Here is an 18,310-nt window from a genome sequence, read left to right as displayed (position 1 = left end):
TTGCATTTTTCGCCAGATGGATATAATTTTTAAAAAAATCAATCAATGAAATTTAAAAAGGTTAATATTTTTCAACCATTTTACTAGAATTTTTAACTGCTGTATACTCCACAATAGTACTGCTGTCTGTTATTGCATCTTACATTTTGTGTTACAAAAAAATTAAGAGGGGCTGGTAGGGCTAATTTTAAACAAGTACTATTTAAGAAACTTATGCACACAACAAAACTGCCATATTTTTCTGCATGTTCCTATTTATGTGTGTACCTACCACCCAACATAGCATTGTGGGCTCCATTTTTTCTTATGGAAGAATAACTAGTGTTTTAAAAAGAAATTGAAAACATTATACACTCCACTTACTTTTTGCATACTTGTTTTAATATTACAATTTGGTAATCATATATCCTACAACATGCTGTGGGAATTTATCTGTTGTATTCTAACATCTTGGAATGTATTACATTTTTATTTTAGGGCAAGGAGAAAAAATCTTGCTAAAAAGTGGGTGCATCTTATAGTTCGTAGGCAGCCTTCTGTGACTGTTGAGAACAATGATAGCGTATCCTTACCGATTGAGAGAACTGATCTTTCTCTTCCTGATTACTGTAGGCCACACCATAAACTGACCATATATTATCACCACATAGTGACCGAATAATACCACATACAAGGCACCAATACCGTCATACCATGACTGGACCCCATATTACCACCACATAGTGATCAAATAATACCACACAAGGAACAAATACCGTAACACTGTGACCAGATCACATATTACTATCACTTAGTGACTGAATACTACAAAATTGACCATTATTAAGAAAATACTAATATTACCATGCCATTATACACAGGAGCTCTATACATAATATACAGTGTATACTGTCAGTGTAAGGTAACAGTGACATACCAGTGACATTATACACAGTGTATAATAGTGTATATGTAAAGTGTCAGTGTACAGGAAATACAGGGATCACCGGTGACATTATACAAGGAGCTCTGTATGCTATATAGTGTATAGTGTCAGTGTACAGGTAGCACACTGACTTATCAGTGATGTCCCTAGTTAAAGATTAAAGATATTCATCTTTGTTTTCTTCATCCAGTGCAGACTGCCATCACTTCTTCCAGCCAAGACTCATCTCTATAACATAGGTATCTAGAGCACATTCCTAAAATTTTTCCCACCTTCGAAACGACAGATGAAGAAAAAAATGACAGTGTCACCCTGCATAGTAACAAGACCCCCCACTGAAAAAATTATCCTCAAAAATAGAATACATCACAGCAGTAATAATATCCCTTAATTAACCCCTGCGGTATTAATGTCCTATATCCTGGCACCTTCCTGTAATAATGTCCCCCATTCTGGCTCCAATGTGTCTCATTCCTGGCCCCATATGTCTCCATCCTGCTCCCACATGTCCTCTCATCATGGCCACATGTGTCCTACCATCCTGGCCCCATATGTCCTACCATCCTAGCCCTTCATATGTCCTCCCATCCTGGCTCCATATGTGTCCATCCTTTTCTACCATAAGTCTCCATCCTGCCCCCCACATGTCCTCCCATCCTGCCCCTATATGTCTCCATCCTGTCCCCCCATATGTCTACATGCTGCCGCATATATGTCCTCTCATCGTGCACCCATATGTTTCCATCCTGCCCCCCCATATGTCTCCATCCGGCCCCCATATATGTCCTCTCTTCCTGGCCTCATTTCCCAGGATGCACATTCAGTTATTAATGAGCTGTTGAATCCTGCCCCTGACCGTGCCCCTCCTCCTCACCAGGCTCCATACGACAGTAAGGGCAGTAATACCCTGATGGCGACCCTGGCAGAGGATGTAATGCCATCAGAGGAGGAGGGTGCTGCTATACAGTTGCTTGTATTACAGTCTGCTTTGAAGCTGGTGATGCCATATGTTCTGTTGGTAGAGGAAGATCAATACCACCTGAAAGGTCTAATCATGGTTGTGGTGAGTCATACATATAAGCAAGTTCTTTGCACATTGCTCCCTGATGATTCTTTGCAGTCTGCAGGCTTTCAGTCATAAAGCATAGATGTTCTGGCTCACATTGTATAGGAACTATAGCTCTTCATCAGCACATGTTCATGTAGTAAGAGAAAGCTAGCTAGCATTCAGAGCTAGCCTCAAGTTATCCAGTAACTCCTTGACTTTTTCTTCTTGGTTTTACAATTTCAATGTTGATGACTGTATACAGTTATTGTAAATTGCTTTAACTAATATAACCAAGTAGGAGAATTCTTCAATGATGAGCGTGATGATGATGATTAATGATTTTCTTCTTTTATTTCTAGCTGATACTGGATACCTACTTCTTGAAGAAGTAATGGAAGAAAATAAACCGTCTGTAAAATGGTTCATTGAAACACAATCAGACTGGTTTTTAAAGAATGGCATCCCTGAATGGTTTCATGGTGTTATTACAAGAAAGTAGGTGTCTTTTCTATCTGTTTAAGTTATTCAAAGTCTTTTCTTACTGGTGTAGTGTCTCATTATATCTGGAGTTATGTGGATTGATCTGGGGAAGATTGTCTTCAAGTCGAATTTTCTGTGTGATTGAATTTGCGTGGATCGGCCCACAAAAAAACAAATGCCCAACGCCTTTTCATATACTGGTGAAGACTGAGAGCAGACTAATGCTCATAATGCTCTGCAGCTATCACATCAAATGGTCTAGCGCAGTGATGGCAAACCTTTTCGAGACCGAGTGCCCAAACTGCAATCCAAAACCCACTTATTTTTCGCAAAGTGCCTTGAATACTGAGGCTTTAGATTAGAAAGACAACTCGTACATTAGCGCACTATAGAGTCAATATCAAAGAGCTTATAAGCCCTGCACTCCAAGCCTAAAGGGCCTGTCACACTAAGCGATATCTCTAGCAATATCGCTATAACTTGTGACGTTATAGCGATATTGCTAGCGATTTCGCTGTGTGTGATACTTACCTACAACCCACTCCTCCGCTGGTTATCGCTGATCGCGCAAGATCAGGCTGGACCGTTTCTCGTCGTCAGCTTCCTGCGGCGCTTCCTGTGGAGAGACGAGCGACGAGCGTGTGTGACAGGTAAGTAGTGACCCCCGACCCCAGCGATGTCGCTGGTCAGATATGCCTGTGTGGCAGCTCACTAGCGACCACTTAGCGATGCACCAGCGATCCTGACCGCGTCATATCGCTGGTCGGGATCGCTGGTGCATCGCTAAGTGTGACAGTACCTTAAGATACTAGCCACCAATTGTAGTGAAGGTCTGTTCTTGAGAATAGAGAGGAGTTTTAATCAAAGTAAAATTGCAAAGTTGTTTGTTTTTACAACCTCTTTGCAATTGTAGCCCTTTATCCTGATGAGAACAAACCCTTTAAGGCTATCAAACTCAAATACACAGAGGGCCAAAGTTAAAAGCTTGCAGGAAAATGCAGGCCAACCTTGAAATCTGTTAAAAAAGGTCTACAATTGAGGAAGTTTTTTCTTATCACATAAAACGATTAACTTTTGGAATTATAGTTGAATAATGTAATATGTTATGTAACAGCAGTAAAAAGCATATGGCCCAAAGACCTAATTTAAATATGTAATAACAAAGGATAAAAACCTTGAATAAAACAGATGATACAGTATGATGCAAACAAAAGTCCTCCCAAACACAGTATGATACCACACAGTGAACTCCTCCACACACACACACACACACACACACACACACACACACACACACACAGTATGATGACCCTACTGTACCTCCCTCCCTCAATTCCCCCAACAAAGAATGGTGACCGCATCACAGTATAATTCTCCAACTGTAATCCCTACACAGCCCTCCATATAGTGTAATGGGCCCCATATAGTACTCCATGCAGTATAATGGCCCCACACAATGCAACAAACTATAAAATGGCCCCACATAGTGCTTCATGCTGTTTAATGGCCCCACACAATGTTCCATACTGTATAATGGCACCACATACTTCTCCATACTGTATAATGGCCCCATACGATGCTCCGTACTGTATAATGGCCCCATACGATGCTCAATACTGTTTAATGGTCCCACGCGATGTTCCATACTGTATAATGGCCCCACATAGTGTTTCATACTGTATAATGTGCTCACAAAGTGCTCCATACAGTATAAAGGCCTCACATTAAAAAATATAAATACAGTATATACCAGTGTACAAACCAACCAGAGTATAAGCTGAGGCACCTAATTTTGACCCGAAAAACTGTGAAAACTTATTGACTTGAGTATAAGCCAGGTATGCATTGTCCCCTAATCTGGTATGCATGGTTCCTCATCCCCATCCTTGTCTGCATGGCTCCTTATCCCCATCATTGTCTGCATAGTTCCTTATCCCCATCCTTGCCTGCATGGCTCCTTTTCCCCATCCTTGTCTACATACAGTAGCTCCTCATCCCTATCCTTGTATGCTGGCTCCTCATCCCTGTCCTGGCATGCATGGCTCCTTATTCCCAGCCTTGTATGCATGGTTCCTTATCCCTATCCTTGTATGCATGGTTCCTTATCCCTGTCCTGGTGTGCTTGGCTCCTCATCCCTGTCCTGGTATGTATGTATGGCTCCTTATCCATGTCTTGGTATGCAAGGCTCCTTATCCCTATCCTTGTATGCATGGCTCCTCATCTCTATTTTTGTATGCATGGCTCCTTATCCCCATCCTTATTTGCATGGCTCCTGCTCCTCATCCCTATCCTTGTATGCATGGCTCCTGCTCCTCATCCCTATCCTTGTTGGTATGGCTTTTCATCCCTATCCTGCTATGCATGACTTCTCATCCCTGTCTTGGTATGTATAGCTTCTCATCCCTGTCCTGGTATGCATGGCTCCTTATCCCCATCTTTGTATGTATGGCTCCTTATCCCTATCCTGACATGCATGGTTCCTCATCCCTATCCTTGTATGCATGGCCCCCATGAGAAAAGCATAGAAAAAACTTCCTACTTACATTCCCTGCGCTCCCTCACAGCATATTGTTCTGGTGCCAGCAGCTACCGGGCGATCACGTGTCCCCGCTCATTAAGGGAATGAATATTCATCTCTCTCCAGCCTATGGGAGTGGAGAAAGATGAATATTCATTACCTTAATGAGCGGGCACCTGTGCTAGCCCGGCAGCTGCTGGAAGCTGGCGACTGCGGCTGAAAATGTGCACGCTATAAGAGAAATGAATAGTCATTGCCAGTGCAGTGAATATTCATTTCTCTTTAGCAGTAGGCCCAGTTACAGCCGCAGCAACCGGCTCCTTCCTCTTGTGACCCACTGCTCGCCGCTCCCCCACAGTCTTCTAGTCCTCAGGAAATGGCGTGTGTTCCCACCGGGAGGGCTCTGGGTGCCCCCCACTGGCACGCATGCCATAGGTTCACCGACACTGGTTTAGCGCAACCAATCAAGGGCACATGACAGCCGGTACCAGAGGGGGCTGGCCACGGTGCACCATTTTATGCTAGTTCAGTGCAGGGACATCAGAGTACACTATTCACTCCACTTAGTGATAATAAAAGGCCTAATATCGTGATATACTACTGCAGCGCTGAAGCAGATCCAAAATGACAGTGGTCTGTGAATAAAAAAGCAAAAAAATGTATGTACCCTTAATGTAACCTGGTAACTTTTAAAAATAAAATTCTAAAATAGATTAAAAATACTAAAATCACATATCAATATACACTCATGAACATTGAAATTACAAAACCAAGAAGAAAAATTGTGCGATTATAGAAATAACAGGATCGATAGATCTGTTAATAAAATGCAAATGAAAAAATAGAAATAGAATTTTCTATTTATTTACTATCAAGTATGAACAACCTGCACAGAAATACATTCACTTATACATCTTGACATGCTACCAATTAAATTGCTAAGAGGTGTCTGAGACTGTTCTGCCACGCTAAATACACTTCGATATGTAACTCATCAAGTTCCACTGCTGGCAGCTCATTTTGCCATTGCTAATCATTGACATATTAGATTTGCTCATATGCAGAGGAGTATGGAGATACTGCAGGTTGCTTGTTTAGGCTTGCAGAATACCCTCAGTAGCACGAGCAACATGCAGTCTGGTATTGAAAAATGGAGCTTGGGACACTATGGAGAACTGAGAATACACGTTTTCAAAGGGTCAGGTTACCATATATTATTATGCCAATCACACACCGTAAGAGCAGGAATAGTACATCTTTACTATGTCTTGATTCCATAATATTAATAATACCACCACTTTTACTTCTTGGAGTTAAAAAAAAATTCTATGTTGAGGAATGTTTTTTTGACAGTATACACCTGGCAATGTTGACAGTTTATATACACAAGCAACTTCATGCAATTTTTCAGAAAAAAAACAAACAATTCAAAATACTGACCTGGGTAGGGATTAAAACACTGAACTCAAGCATGTATCATATGTCCGGCTGTGTAGTGTTGTTTACTTAGGCCACGTTCACGCATTCAGTATTTGTTCACTATTTTACCTCAGAATTTGTAGCCATAACCAGGAGTGGAACAATCAGAGGAAAAGTATAATAGAAATCCGTCACCACTTCTGTATTTATCACCCACTCCTAGATTTGGCTTAATATTTGATGTAAAATACTGACCAAATACTGAATGTGTGAATATGGCCTTAGACTGGAGCTTTAAGCACCTTGTGATTAATATTGCTGTTACTAGATGGTCGCTTGCTTGTAAGTTAGACTCCACCCCCTTCTGTGATAAGCAGCTCACTGTCTATAGCCTGTATACACTGAGAGACTGTGTGAGCAGGGACAGATTTTTCTGCTGCGCTGCATTATTAAATCTAAAACTCTGATTGTGCCAGAACCACTGCACCCAGTAAGCTAAGTGTTATATAGATGGATTCAGGGTCTCTTTGCTTTCATCATGCTGCTCTCAGATGAGGTAGCAAAATACTACTGACAGATTCCCTTTAATTAAATCTATAGTGAGGCAGTGTCACCAGTTCCCTTCAAGTAACATTCTGATGTTAAGGAATTTTTAAAAAACTCATTAAATCTTACATTTGCTCTTAAAACTTACAGAAAAATCACAGACAAAACGATGTAAAAATCATAGATCAAGGCTTTCAAAGGTTATATATGCTAAAATAGGCTCTTAAAAACATTGAAAAATAGGTAATGCAATATTTGTTCATCATTGACTTATATTTTATGAATACATCTTGTTCATCTCAAACAGGTACTGTGCTACCAAGATCTGCATATTTTTTGTAGGTGCACAAAAATACAACCTTATAATTTATACACACACCCAGATTCAAGCAACTTTTAAAGTAATATTTGTTATAAGCAAATATGGCACAAAAATCCAACTTTGCGACTAAACCTTTCTAACATTAAAGATGAATGATTATTTTAAGGAACTTATTTGGAACAATTATAATGACAGTCAATGAGTGAAAATATAATTTTTGGCTCCTGCCATGTTAACATGTCAGTCTTTATGATTTGTTTGTGGAGCATAAAAGCAGAAATAAAACATACAAAACCAATTAATTTGAGGGGTCTTATTTTCCCAAAAATGTCATCATTTTGCTTCCGTTTTGTCTTTTATCGCTCTATAAACCCCTTAACACCAAAGCCTGTTATCACTTTCCTGCCAGTACCTCATTTTTCTAATCTGACATGTCACTGTAGTAATAAAAATATCAAAGACTGACTATCACTTCCAAACAGAGGACAGGTGCATACTAACAGTATCCATCTCCATATGTGTTAATCACAGCAGGATCCTACCTACCCATAGAAATGTAGGCTATCAGTGCAGGAGAGGATTCACATTAGGATAGGTTCCCAGCAAAGAGGAACGTCTTGTTGTGGCTGCTGGGCAGTAATGCAATTCCATTTTCATATATTTCATATTTGCATGCTATATAGCATTACAGAGAGCAACTTTGTTAGTTTTATGTGGTAATATCTTTGAAAGTCTTCTTCCAATCCCAGTGATTCTAAGATAGTAATTTTGTGACACATTGTATTTCATAATTGTGATACTTTTAGGTTAATTAGCTTGTGTTTATTTATGAAAATATTGAAAACCTGGCAAACTTTTTTTTATGAAATGTATCATTTTGTTAGGCTTTTAAAAGGGTTAAATATTTAGCAGCAATTTTCATTTTTTCAGCAAAATTTGCAAAATTATTATTTTACAGACTCATTCAGTTTGAAGTGACTTTGAGGGGCCTATATGTGAGAAAACCCATAAAGCTGATAACATTTTAAAAATTACACCCCTAAAAGTTTTCAAAACTGCATTCAGTAAGTGTGTTTCACAGGAATTTATGCAAAGGTGAATCAAAAAATTAGCTTTTTTAAAATGTTTCATTTTTGCCAACTGTAATGAGAGAAAATGTAATGAAATTGTTAAAGAAGTTGTCCTCTTATTGGACAACTTTTTTTAATACTTTTTTTCATACTCTTCGTTTGGCTCTGATAAAATAATAAAGCCTATACTCGCCTCCCGTGTTGGCTCCAATCCCGGGGTGTCGGCACTCGCTCTCCCCGAGACTGGCGTCACTGTCCTCACCTCCTGTTGAATTGAGCAGAAAGAGGAGTCTGAGATCATCTGCAGCCCAGACTTTCTCTTCATGTTTGATTCTTCCGAAGGTAGGAACAGTGACACCAACTCTGATTGGGCACCGGCATCACATGTCACACCACACGAGAGCCCAGGGGACAGCGAGTCCCAACACTGTGGGAAAGGCGTCGGCACGGGAGGTGAGAATAATCTTTATTATTTTATAGGGGCCAAACATTTTGATCAATAAGGGGTTGTCTTAGTAGGTGTTCTGCCTTACATACACGATGACACGGTGTGCAATCTAGCATACAGCATAAACCACCTTTCTGACCAAATAAGCAGACTGTTCTCTGTAGTCTTAACTTGTTTATTGGTGAACAGTGTAGAACATGCGGTAAAACTATAAGTATAAAAACAACATAGATAAGTATTGGGCGGATGATCACACAGCTAACACTTACAATTACAGGAAAGTATACAGTGTGATGCAAACTTTACATGGAAATACACAGGTTACTAATCACATCTCCTATGCACTGGCTGCTACACAGTTAATAACATCTCCTGGCTGCTATACAATTAATAACATCTCTGTACGATATTGTATTGCAAGAAAAGACATTAATCTTACCAGATATGCTTTACCAGGATAGCAAACTCAAGTTGGGGTGTTCCTCGAGGACAAATAAACATGTGTGTCCTATGAAGTACACAGAAGAAAATGGCATCTTCCTCTTCCCAGTATACATTGCAACACTCTGCTGTTAAAGACACAGGCTATAAATGCTATTAAAGACACAGGCTATAAACTCAGCCACCACTAGATGGTGCTATAACAACTAAACCAGCACATAATACAAACATACTGCCCTATGTTCAGAGGGCAGAACAGTACGTATCATTTTTGGGCACATGACATTTTTTGATTGCTTTCTATTTCACTATTTGGGAGAAGGAATGAACAAAAACCAGTGGAATTATTTTTGGTATTTTTTTGATAAATTGATAAGGCATCTTTATTCTTCTAGTCACTACAATTACAGTGATAGCACATTTATATTTTTTTATGTTTTGGTGCTTTTACACAATAAAAACTATTTTATAGGAAAAAAATATTTTTGCATTGCTTTATTCTGAGAGCTCAGCCATGCAATCCAGATATAGCAGAGCTGGAGTTCTTCGTGGGCCAAATGAATTGTCGGACAGGTGAGAAATATGGCGTTTTATTTTTTTAATTTTTACAGTAATATATGGGAAACAGAGGGTGGAGTGTGTTTATTTCAAATGAAGGAGTCTGTGTCTTTTTATCAATTAACCCCTTCACCCCCAAGGGTGGTTTGCACGTTCATGACCGGGCCAATTTTTACAATTCTGACCACTGTACCTTTATGAGGTCATAACTCTGGAACGCTTCCATGGATCCTGGTGATTCTGACATTGTTTTCTCGTGACATATTGTACTTCATGTTAGTGGTAAAATTTCATTCAAATAACTTGCGTTTATTTGTGAGAAAAACGGAAATTTGCCGAAAATTTTGAAAATTTCGCAATTTTCCAACTTTGAATTATTATGCCCTTAAATCACAGAGATACGGCACACAAAAAACTTGATAAGTAACATTTCCCACATGTTTACTTTACATCAGCACAATTTTGGAACCAAAATTTTTTTTTGTTAGGAAGTTATAAGGGTTAAAAGTTGACCAGCGATTTCTCATTTTTACAACACCATTTTATTTTTAGGACCACATCACATTTGAAGCCACTTTGAGGGGTCTATATGATAGAAAATACCCAAAAGTGACACCATTCTAAAAACTGCACTCCTTAAGGTGCTCAAAACCACATTCAAGAAGTTTATTAACCCTTTAGGTGTGTCACAGGAATTTTTTTGAATATTTAAAAAAAAATGAACATCTAACTTTTTTTTACAAAAAAAATACTTCAGGTTCAATTTTTTTTATTTTACCAAGGGTAACAGAAGAAATTGGACTGCAAAAGTTATTGTGCAATTTGTCCTGAGTACGCTGATACCTGATATGTTGGGGGGAACGACTGTTTCGGCGCATGGCAGAGCTCAGAATGGAAGGAGCGCCGTTTGACTTTTTCAATGCAAAATTGGCTGGAATTCAGATCGGACGCCATATCACGTTTGGAGAGTCCCTGATGTACCTAAACAGTGGAAACCCTCTACAAGTTACCCCATTTTGGAAACTAGACCCCCCAAGGAACTTATCTAGATATGTGGTGAGAACTTTGAACCCACAAGGGCTTTACAGAAGTTTATAACGTACAGCGGTACAATTAAAAAATCATATTTTTTCCACAAAAATGATCTTTTCACCCTCAATTCTTATTTTTCCAAGGGTAACAGGACCCTAAAAGTTATTGTGCAATTTGTCCTGAGTACGCTGATACCCCACATGTGGGGGTAAACCACTATTTGGGCGCATGGCAGAGCTCGGAAGGGAAGCAGCGCCATTTGACGTTTTTGGCTGGAATTGAGATCGGACACCATGTCGCGATTGGAAAACCCCTGATGTACCTAAACAGTGGAAACCCCCCACAAATGACACCATTTTGTAAACTAGACCCCCCAAGGAACTTATCTAGATGTGTGGTGAGCATTTTGAACCCCCCAGTGCTTCACAGAAGTTTATAACGCCCGGGCGTGAAAAAAAAAATTCTTATTTTTTCCACAAACATGATCTTTTAGTCACCATTTTTTTTATTTTCCCAAGGGTAACAGGAGAAATTGAACCCCAAAAGTTGTTGTCCAATTTGTCCTGAGTACGCTGACACCCCATATGTGGGAGAAAACTACTGTATGGACACACGTCAGGGCTCGAAAGGGAAGTAGTGACGTTTTGGAATGCAGACTTTGATGGAATGGTCTGCGGGTGTCATGTTGCCTTTGGAGAGCCCCTAATGTACCTAAACAGTGGAAACCCCCCACAAATGACCCCATTTTGGAACGAGACCCCCTAAGGAACTTATCTAGATGTGTGGTGAGCACTTTGAACCCCCAAAGGCTTCACAGAAGTTTATAATGCCCGGGCATGAAAATAAAAAAATCGTATTTTTTCCACAAACATGATCAATTAGTCCCCAATTTTTTTTATTTTCCCAAGGGTAACAGGAGAAATTGAACCCCAAAAGTTGTTGTCCAATTTGTCCTGAGTACGCTGACGCCCCATATGTGGGAGAAAACTACTGTATGGACACACGTCGGGGCTCGGAAGGGTAGTAGTGACGTTTTGGAATGCAGACTTTGAGGGAATGTTCTGCGGGTGTCATGTTGCCTTTGGAGAGCCCCTAATGTACCTAAACAGTGGAAACCCCCCACAAATGACCCCATTTTGGAAACGAGACCCCCTAAGGAACTTATCTAGATGTGTGGTGAGCACTTTGAATCCCCAAGGGCTTCACAGAAGTTTATAATGCCCGGGCATGAAAATAAAAAAATCGTATTTTTTCCACAAACATGATCAATTAGTCCCCAATTTTTTCATTTTTCCAAGGTTAACAGGAGAAATTGGACCCCAAAAGTTGTTGTCCAATTTGTCATGAGTACGCTGACACCCCATATGTGGAAGAAAACTACTGTATGGACACACGTCGGGGCTCAGATGGTAGCAGTGACGTTTTGGAATGCAGACTTTGATGGAATGGTCTGCGGGTGTCATGTGCGTTTGGAGAGCCCCTGATGTACCTAAACTATTGAAACTTTGAAGCCCCAAGTGCTTCACAGAAGTTTATAACGCTCGGACGTGAAAATAAAAAAATCATTTTTTTCCACAAAAATGATATTTTTGCCCCCAATTTTTCATTTTCCTAAGGGTAACTGGAGAAATTGGACCCCAAAAATTGTTTTGCAATTTGACCTGAGTAGGCTGATACATGTGGGGTAAAACACTGTTTGGGCGCATGGCAGAGCTTGGAAGGGAAGGAGCACCGTTTGACTTTTTCAACTCAGATTTGGCTGGAATTGAGATCAGACGCCATGTTGCATTTGGAGAGCCCCTGATGTGCCCAAACAGTGGAAACCCCCAATTCTAACTCCAACCCGAAACCCAACACACCCCTAACCCTAATCTCAGCCCTAGCCCTAACCCTAACCCTAGCCCTAGCCCTAACCCTAGCCCTAGCCCTAACCCTAACCCTGACCCTAACCCTAACCCTAGCCCTAACCGTAGCCCTAGCCCTGACCCTAACCCTACCCTAACCCTAATGGAAAAATGGAAATAAATACATTTTTTTATTTTATTATTTTTCCCTAACTAAGGGGGTGATAACAGGGGGTTTGATTTACTATTTATGGCGGTTTTTATATTTGGCAGCTGTCGCACGCTAAAAGACGCTTTTTATTGTAAAAATAGTTTTTGCATCACCACATATTGAGAGCTATAATTTTTCCGTATTTTGACCCACCGAGTCATGTGAGGTCTTATTTTTTGCGGGACGAGTTGACGTTTTTATTGGTACCATTTTCGGGCACGTGACATTTTTTGATCGCTTTTTATTCTGATTTTTGGGACGCAGAATGAACAGAAACCAGCATTTCATGAATTTCTTTTGGGGGGGTGCGTTTACACCGTTCCGCGTGCGGTTAAATTGATAAAGTAGTTTTATTCTACGGGTCGGTACGGTTACAGTGATCCCTCATTTAGGTCTTTTTTTTATGTTTTGTCGGTTTTATGCAATGAAAACTGTTTTATATAAAAAATAATTATTTTTGCATCGCTTTATTCTGCGAGCTATAACTTTTTTATTTTTTCGCTGATGATGCTGTGTGGCAGCTCGTTTTTTGCGGGACAAGATGATGTTTTCAGCGGTACCATGGATATTTATATGCGTCTTTTTGATCGCGCGTTATTACACTTTTTGATTGGCGGTATGATAATAAATCGTTATTTTTTGCTTCGTTTTTTATTTTTATTTTTTAAGGGGTTCGCTAAAGGGGTTAACTAATGGGACAGTTTTATAGGGCAGGTCGTTACGGACGCGGCGATACCAAGTATGTGTACTTTTATTGTTTTTTTTTTTATTTCCAAAAAATGGATTTATTTGGGGGAATATTTTTTTTTTTTTCTAATTTATTTGGCGATATTTTTAAATTTATTTTAACACTTTTTTAAATTTTTTTTTTACTTTATTAAATAGTCCCAGGTGGGACATCACTGTCCTGTGACAGATCGCTGATCTGTCACATCACAGATCACTGTGACAGATCAGCGATCTGTCACAGGCAGTGCAGAAGGCTTCCTCATGCCTGCGCTTTGCAGGCACTGAGGAAGCCAGTTTCCTGCAGGCCCCCGAATCCAAGATGGCGACGCACATTGCGCTGCCGTGGGGGGCTCAGGGAAGCACGGAGGGAGCCCCCTCCCTGCCGATGCTTCCCTTTAACCCCCGGTACACCACGATCATGTTTGATCACGGTGTGCAAGGGGTTAACGTGTCGGGGACCGCCCCTGACACATTGTGCCGGGTGTCAGCTGTGATAATCAGCTGACACCCGGCCGCGATCAGCGGCGCTCACCACGTGGGCGCCGCTGATCGCGGTAGACATACTATCCCGTCCATGGGCATAGGGGCCCGGGTCCCATGGACGGGATAGTACGTCGGATGTCAGGAAGGGGTTAAAGGACTTTTTTCTGGCTGTGAAATTTTTCTAGTAATGGTGGCATCTTATAGATGCCTCTCCCTGGGTTTGATGTCAGCGGCCATAAAACAGCCGAATTTGCAATCTCGTTAAAGTCCTTGATGTAGGGGGACAGCGATGATAGCGGGGACAGCGGTATTAGCGGGGACAGCGGTACATGCGGTGTGTCAGCGGGACCCCGTCGGTCGCATCCTGTCAGCGCGTCCTCTCGTCCTTGGCTTCTCTTAGCTCTGCCCCCTCGCCACTCAGCTGAATTTACCTCACAGGACTTACACGCGCTCAGCGTTCCAGCCTCAACAGTTTGAATTTCTGCTTATGTATTTTCTGCCTGGTTAGCCACTCCACCTTTTCTCGAGCACAGGAAACATCCAGTTACTCTAAGCGCTCCCCCCTATAACTTAGGTGACAGACCTGACGGTTTTGGGCCTGTTATGGATGAGACAACCCTGGCTTGCTTCTTCTCCTTAGGCTGGTTTCACATTAGTGTTTTTTTCCGCAGCGCATTGTGCGCATCCGATCGCATGCATCATGCGCACCTGTTATGAATGGGTCACCGAGGAGGAAAGTACAAAAGGCTATGCCACCGGAACACCAGAGAGGTTGGTCACTCAGCGGATTGCAGACCCCTGATCTTAACAACACATCTAGCAGTAGCCGTGGAGCGTTCCTACAATGCCCTAGACGCTTCGTCACAGCCGGAGGACTAACTAAGCCTAAAGACAGAAAGGTGAAAACTAATCTGCCCCGGAGCACATCCCCAAAGGAATAGACAGCCCCAAACATATATTGTCAGTGAGACAAGATGAAACACGAACACAGACAGAAAATAGACTGAGCAAATGATGGGGACCACAATGACTAGATAGGACAGGACAGAAAAGGAACTGTCTGCAATCACGCAAAACCCCTAAAAATTCCAACACGACTGAAGCACAAAAATACTGAGGTTAGCACAACCTCGCCCCCATTATATCAGCACTCAGGTGTGAACTGGCGGCTAGCAACAGGCTAAATACAGCAGGGGACTGAGCAAACAAGCACAAGATACAAAAATACAGGGCAGGAGCCAGCAGCCCCAGGGGGAGCCAGCTGACTCCTGACAGCAAGGCAAAATCAGATGCAAAGGATTTAGCAAATGACACTTAGCTAGAAAATGCAGGATCAGGCAGGAGACAGATATCCTCACTATGCACAGACAGGAGTATCACCGGCAGCCACTGAGAGAAGCTTGCTCGCTTCTGTACTCCCAGTCACTACCTCCACTTCTCCAATCATCCTCTGCAGCTGTTGAATTAACATCCTGTTGACCAACTCCACTACCAGCAGTATCCACCAGAGGGAGCCCTGCCACAAAAGTCAGATTAAGAGAGTTCACAACAGTACCCCCCCTTTGAGGAGGGGTCACCGAACCCTCATCCACACCACCAGGCCGATCAGGATGGGCCCAGTGAAAATCATGAACCAATCTCTCGGCATGAATATCGGAAGCAGTGAGCCAAGAATTATCCTCCTGACCATAACCTTTCCACTTGACCAAGTGCTGGAGTCTCCGTCTAGCCAGACGAGAGTCCAATATTTTCTCTACCTCATACTCCAAATTACCTTCAACTAATACAGGGTCAGGGGGCACCGCCACAGGAACTACTGGCTCCATAAACCTTTTCAACAATGATTTGTGAAAAACATGAATCTTGAACGTACCTGGAAGAGCCAAACGGAAAGAAACGGGGTTAAGGATTTCCAAAATTTTATAAGGTCCAATGAACCTTGGCTTCAATTTTGGAGACGCAACCTTCATCAGAATATTTTTTGAGGACAACCAAACCATATCACCCACTTTGAACTGGGGACCAAAGGTCCTATGCTGGTTGGAAAACCGATGGGCCTTTTCCTGAGAGTGGGACAACTTGTCCACTACTTGGTCCCAAATCTGCTGCATTCTGTCCACCACAGAATCCACACTTGGGCAAGCAGAAGCCTTCACCTGTCCCGAAGAAAATCGAGGAGGAAAACCAAAATTACAGAAAAATGGAGACATCAAAGTAGCAGAACTAGCTCTATTGTTTAGAGCGAATTCGGCCAAGGGCAAAAATGAGACCCAGTCATCCTGATCAGCAGATATGAAACATCTCAAATAGGATTCCAAAGTCTGGTTTGTTCTCTCTGTTTGTCCATTGGTCTGAGGATGGAATGCAGAGGAGAAAGATAACTGAATTCCCAGTTTAGAACAAAAGGCCCTCCAAAATCTGGAAACAAACTGGACTCCTCTGTCTGACACAATGTTCTCAGGAATCCCGTGCAAATGAACCAACTGTTGTAAAAACAGGGGCTCCAACTCAGAAGAAGATGGCAACTTCGGGAGCGGTACAAGATGGACCATCTTGGAAAATCTATCACAAATCACCCAGATAACAGTCATTCTCTGAGAGACAGGGAGATCAGAAATAAAATCCATTGAAATGTGGGTCCATGGCCTGCTGGGCACCGGCAGGGGCATCAACAAACCACTAGAACGAGAACAGGACTTGGACCTGGAACAAGTCCCACAGGACTGCACAAAATTCCTGACATCACGAGACAAGGCAGGCCACCAAAAAGACAGACTCACCAAATCTCTGGTACCAAAAATACCTGGATGACCAGCCAGCACGGAGCAATGAATTTCAGCAATTACTCTTTTCCTCCACTGGTCAGGGACATACAATTTCCCCACAGGGCATCGTTCAGGTTTGTCCTCCTGAAATTCCTCCAGGGCAAGTCTCAAATCGAGTGAAATGGCGGAATGAACCACACCCTCACCTAGAATGGTAGTAGGCTCGGTCACATCAAGAGAATCCGCAAAGAAACTCCTAGAAAGGGCGTCCCCCTTAACATTCTTAGTGCCCGGAAGAAAGGTGACCACAAAATTAAAATGCGTGAAAAACAAGGCCCACCTAGCCTGTCTAGGATTCAAGCGCTTGGCTGATTCAAGATAAATAAAATTCTTGTGGTCGGTAAGGACCACAACTTGATGTCTAGCTCCCTCCAACCAATGTCTCCACTCTTCAAATGCCCACTTCATGGCCAACAACTCCCGATTCCCCACGTCATAGTTACGTTCAGATGGGGAAAATATTCGAGAAAAGAAGGCACAGGGATTCACCTTAGAGGTTACCGGATCCCTTTGAGTCAACACGGCTCCTGCACCAATCTCAGAAGCATCTACCTCCACCTGAAATGGGAGTGAAACATCAGGTTGCCGCATAACCGGAGCAGAAGTGAATCTCCGCTTAAGCTCCTGAAACGCTGAGACTGCTTCTGGAGGCCAATTCACCACATCAGCGCCTTTTTTGGTGAAATCCGTCAGTGGTTTAACAATATCAGAAAAATTACTTAGAAATTTACGATAGAAATTAGAAAAACCCAAAAACTTCTGGAGAGCCTTCAGAGAAGTGGGCTGAACCCAATCATAGATGGCCTGTACCTTGGGCGGGTCCATTTCAATAGCAGACGGGGACAAAATGAATCCCAAAAACGAAACCCTCTGTACACCACAGAGACATTTCGATCCCATAACATACAGAGCATTTTCTCTCAAGATTTGGAACTCAGTCCGAACATGTTCCACATGAGAATCCCAATCACTGGAAAAAATCAAAATATTATCCAGATAAATGATCAAAAACTTATCCACAAAGTCCCGGAAAATATAGTTCATAAAAGACTGGAAGACGGAAGGGGCATTAGTGAGCCCAAAAGGCATCACCAGGTACTCAAAATGTCCCTCCGGAGTATTAAAAGCCGTCTTCCATTCATCCCCTTGCTTGATGCTAATATGATTATACGCCCCCCTGAGGTCAAGTTTGGTAAACCAACAAGCACTTTTGACCCTGGAAAATAAATCAGCAATCAGGGGCAACGGGTACTGATATTTAACAGTGATCTTATTAAGGGAGTGATAGTCAATACATGGCCTTAATGAGCCATCTTTCCTGGCCACAAAAAAAAACCCAGCACCTAAAGGTGAAGAGAATGGTCTTATATGACCCTTCTCTAATGACTCCTTGATATAAGATCGCATAGC

The 18,310-nt window shown here is 41.9% G+C and overlaps 1 protein-coding gene across 4 annotated transcripts in view; it reads left to right on the top strand.

The window, feature by feature from the left end:
• The window catches only part of LOC141049741 (uncharacterized), a 214,271-nt gene that overhangs the window by 155,602 nt on the left and 40,359 nt on the right, over positions 1-18,310 (top strand). For all 4 annotated transcript variants that reach the window (XM_073546490.1, XM_073546480.1, XM_073546475.1 and 1 more), the window contains exon 2: positions 2,333-2,468. In XM_073546490.1, coding sequence (XP_073402591.1) covers positions 2,365-2,468 — 104 coding nt within the window. In that variant the 5' untranslated portion in view covers positions 2,333-2,364. The remainder of the gene's footprint in view (positions 1-2,332; positions 2,469-18,310) is intronic.

Source organism: Dendrobates tinctorius, unplaced genomic scaffold (assembly GCF_039654945.1).
Source record: "Dendrobates tinctorius isolate UK_male_01 unplaced genomic scaffold, ASM3965494v1 ptg000011l, whole genome shotgun sequence".
Taxonomy (NCBI): Eukaryota; Metazoa; Chordata; class Amphibia; order Anura; family Dendrobatidae; genus Dendrobates; species Dendrobates tinctorius.
The sequence above is the reverse complement of the archived record's forward strand: the minus strand, read 5'-3'. Positions and strand labels throughout refer to the sequence as shown.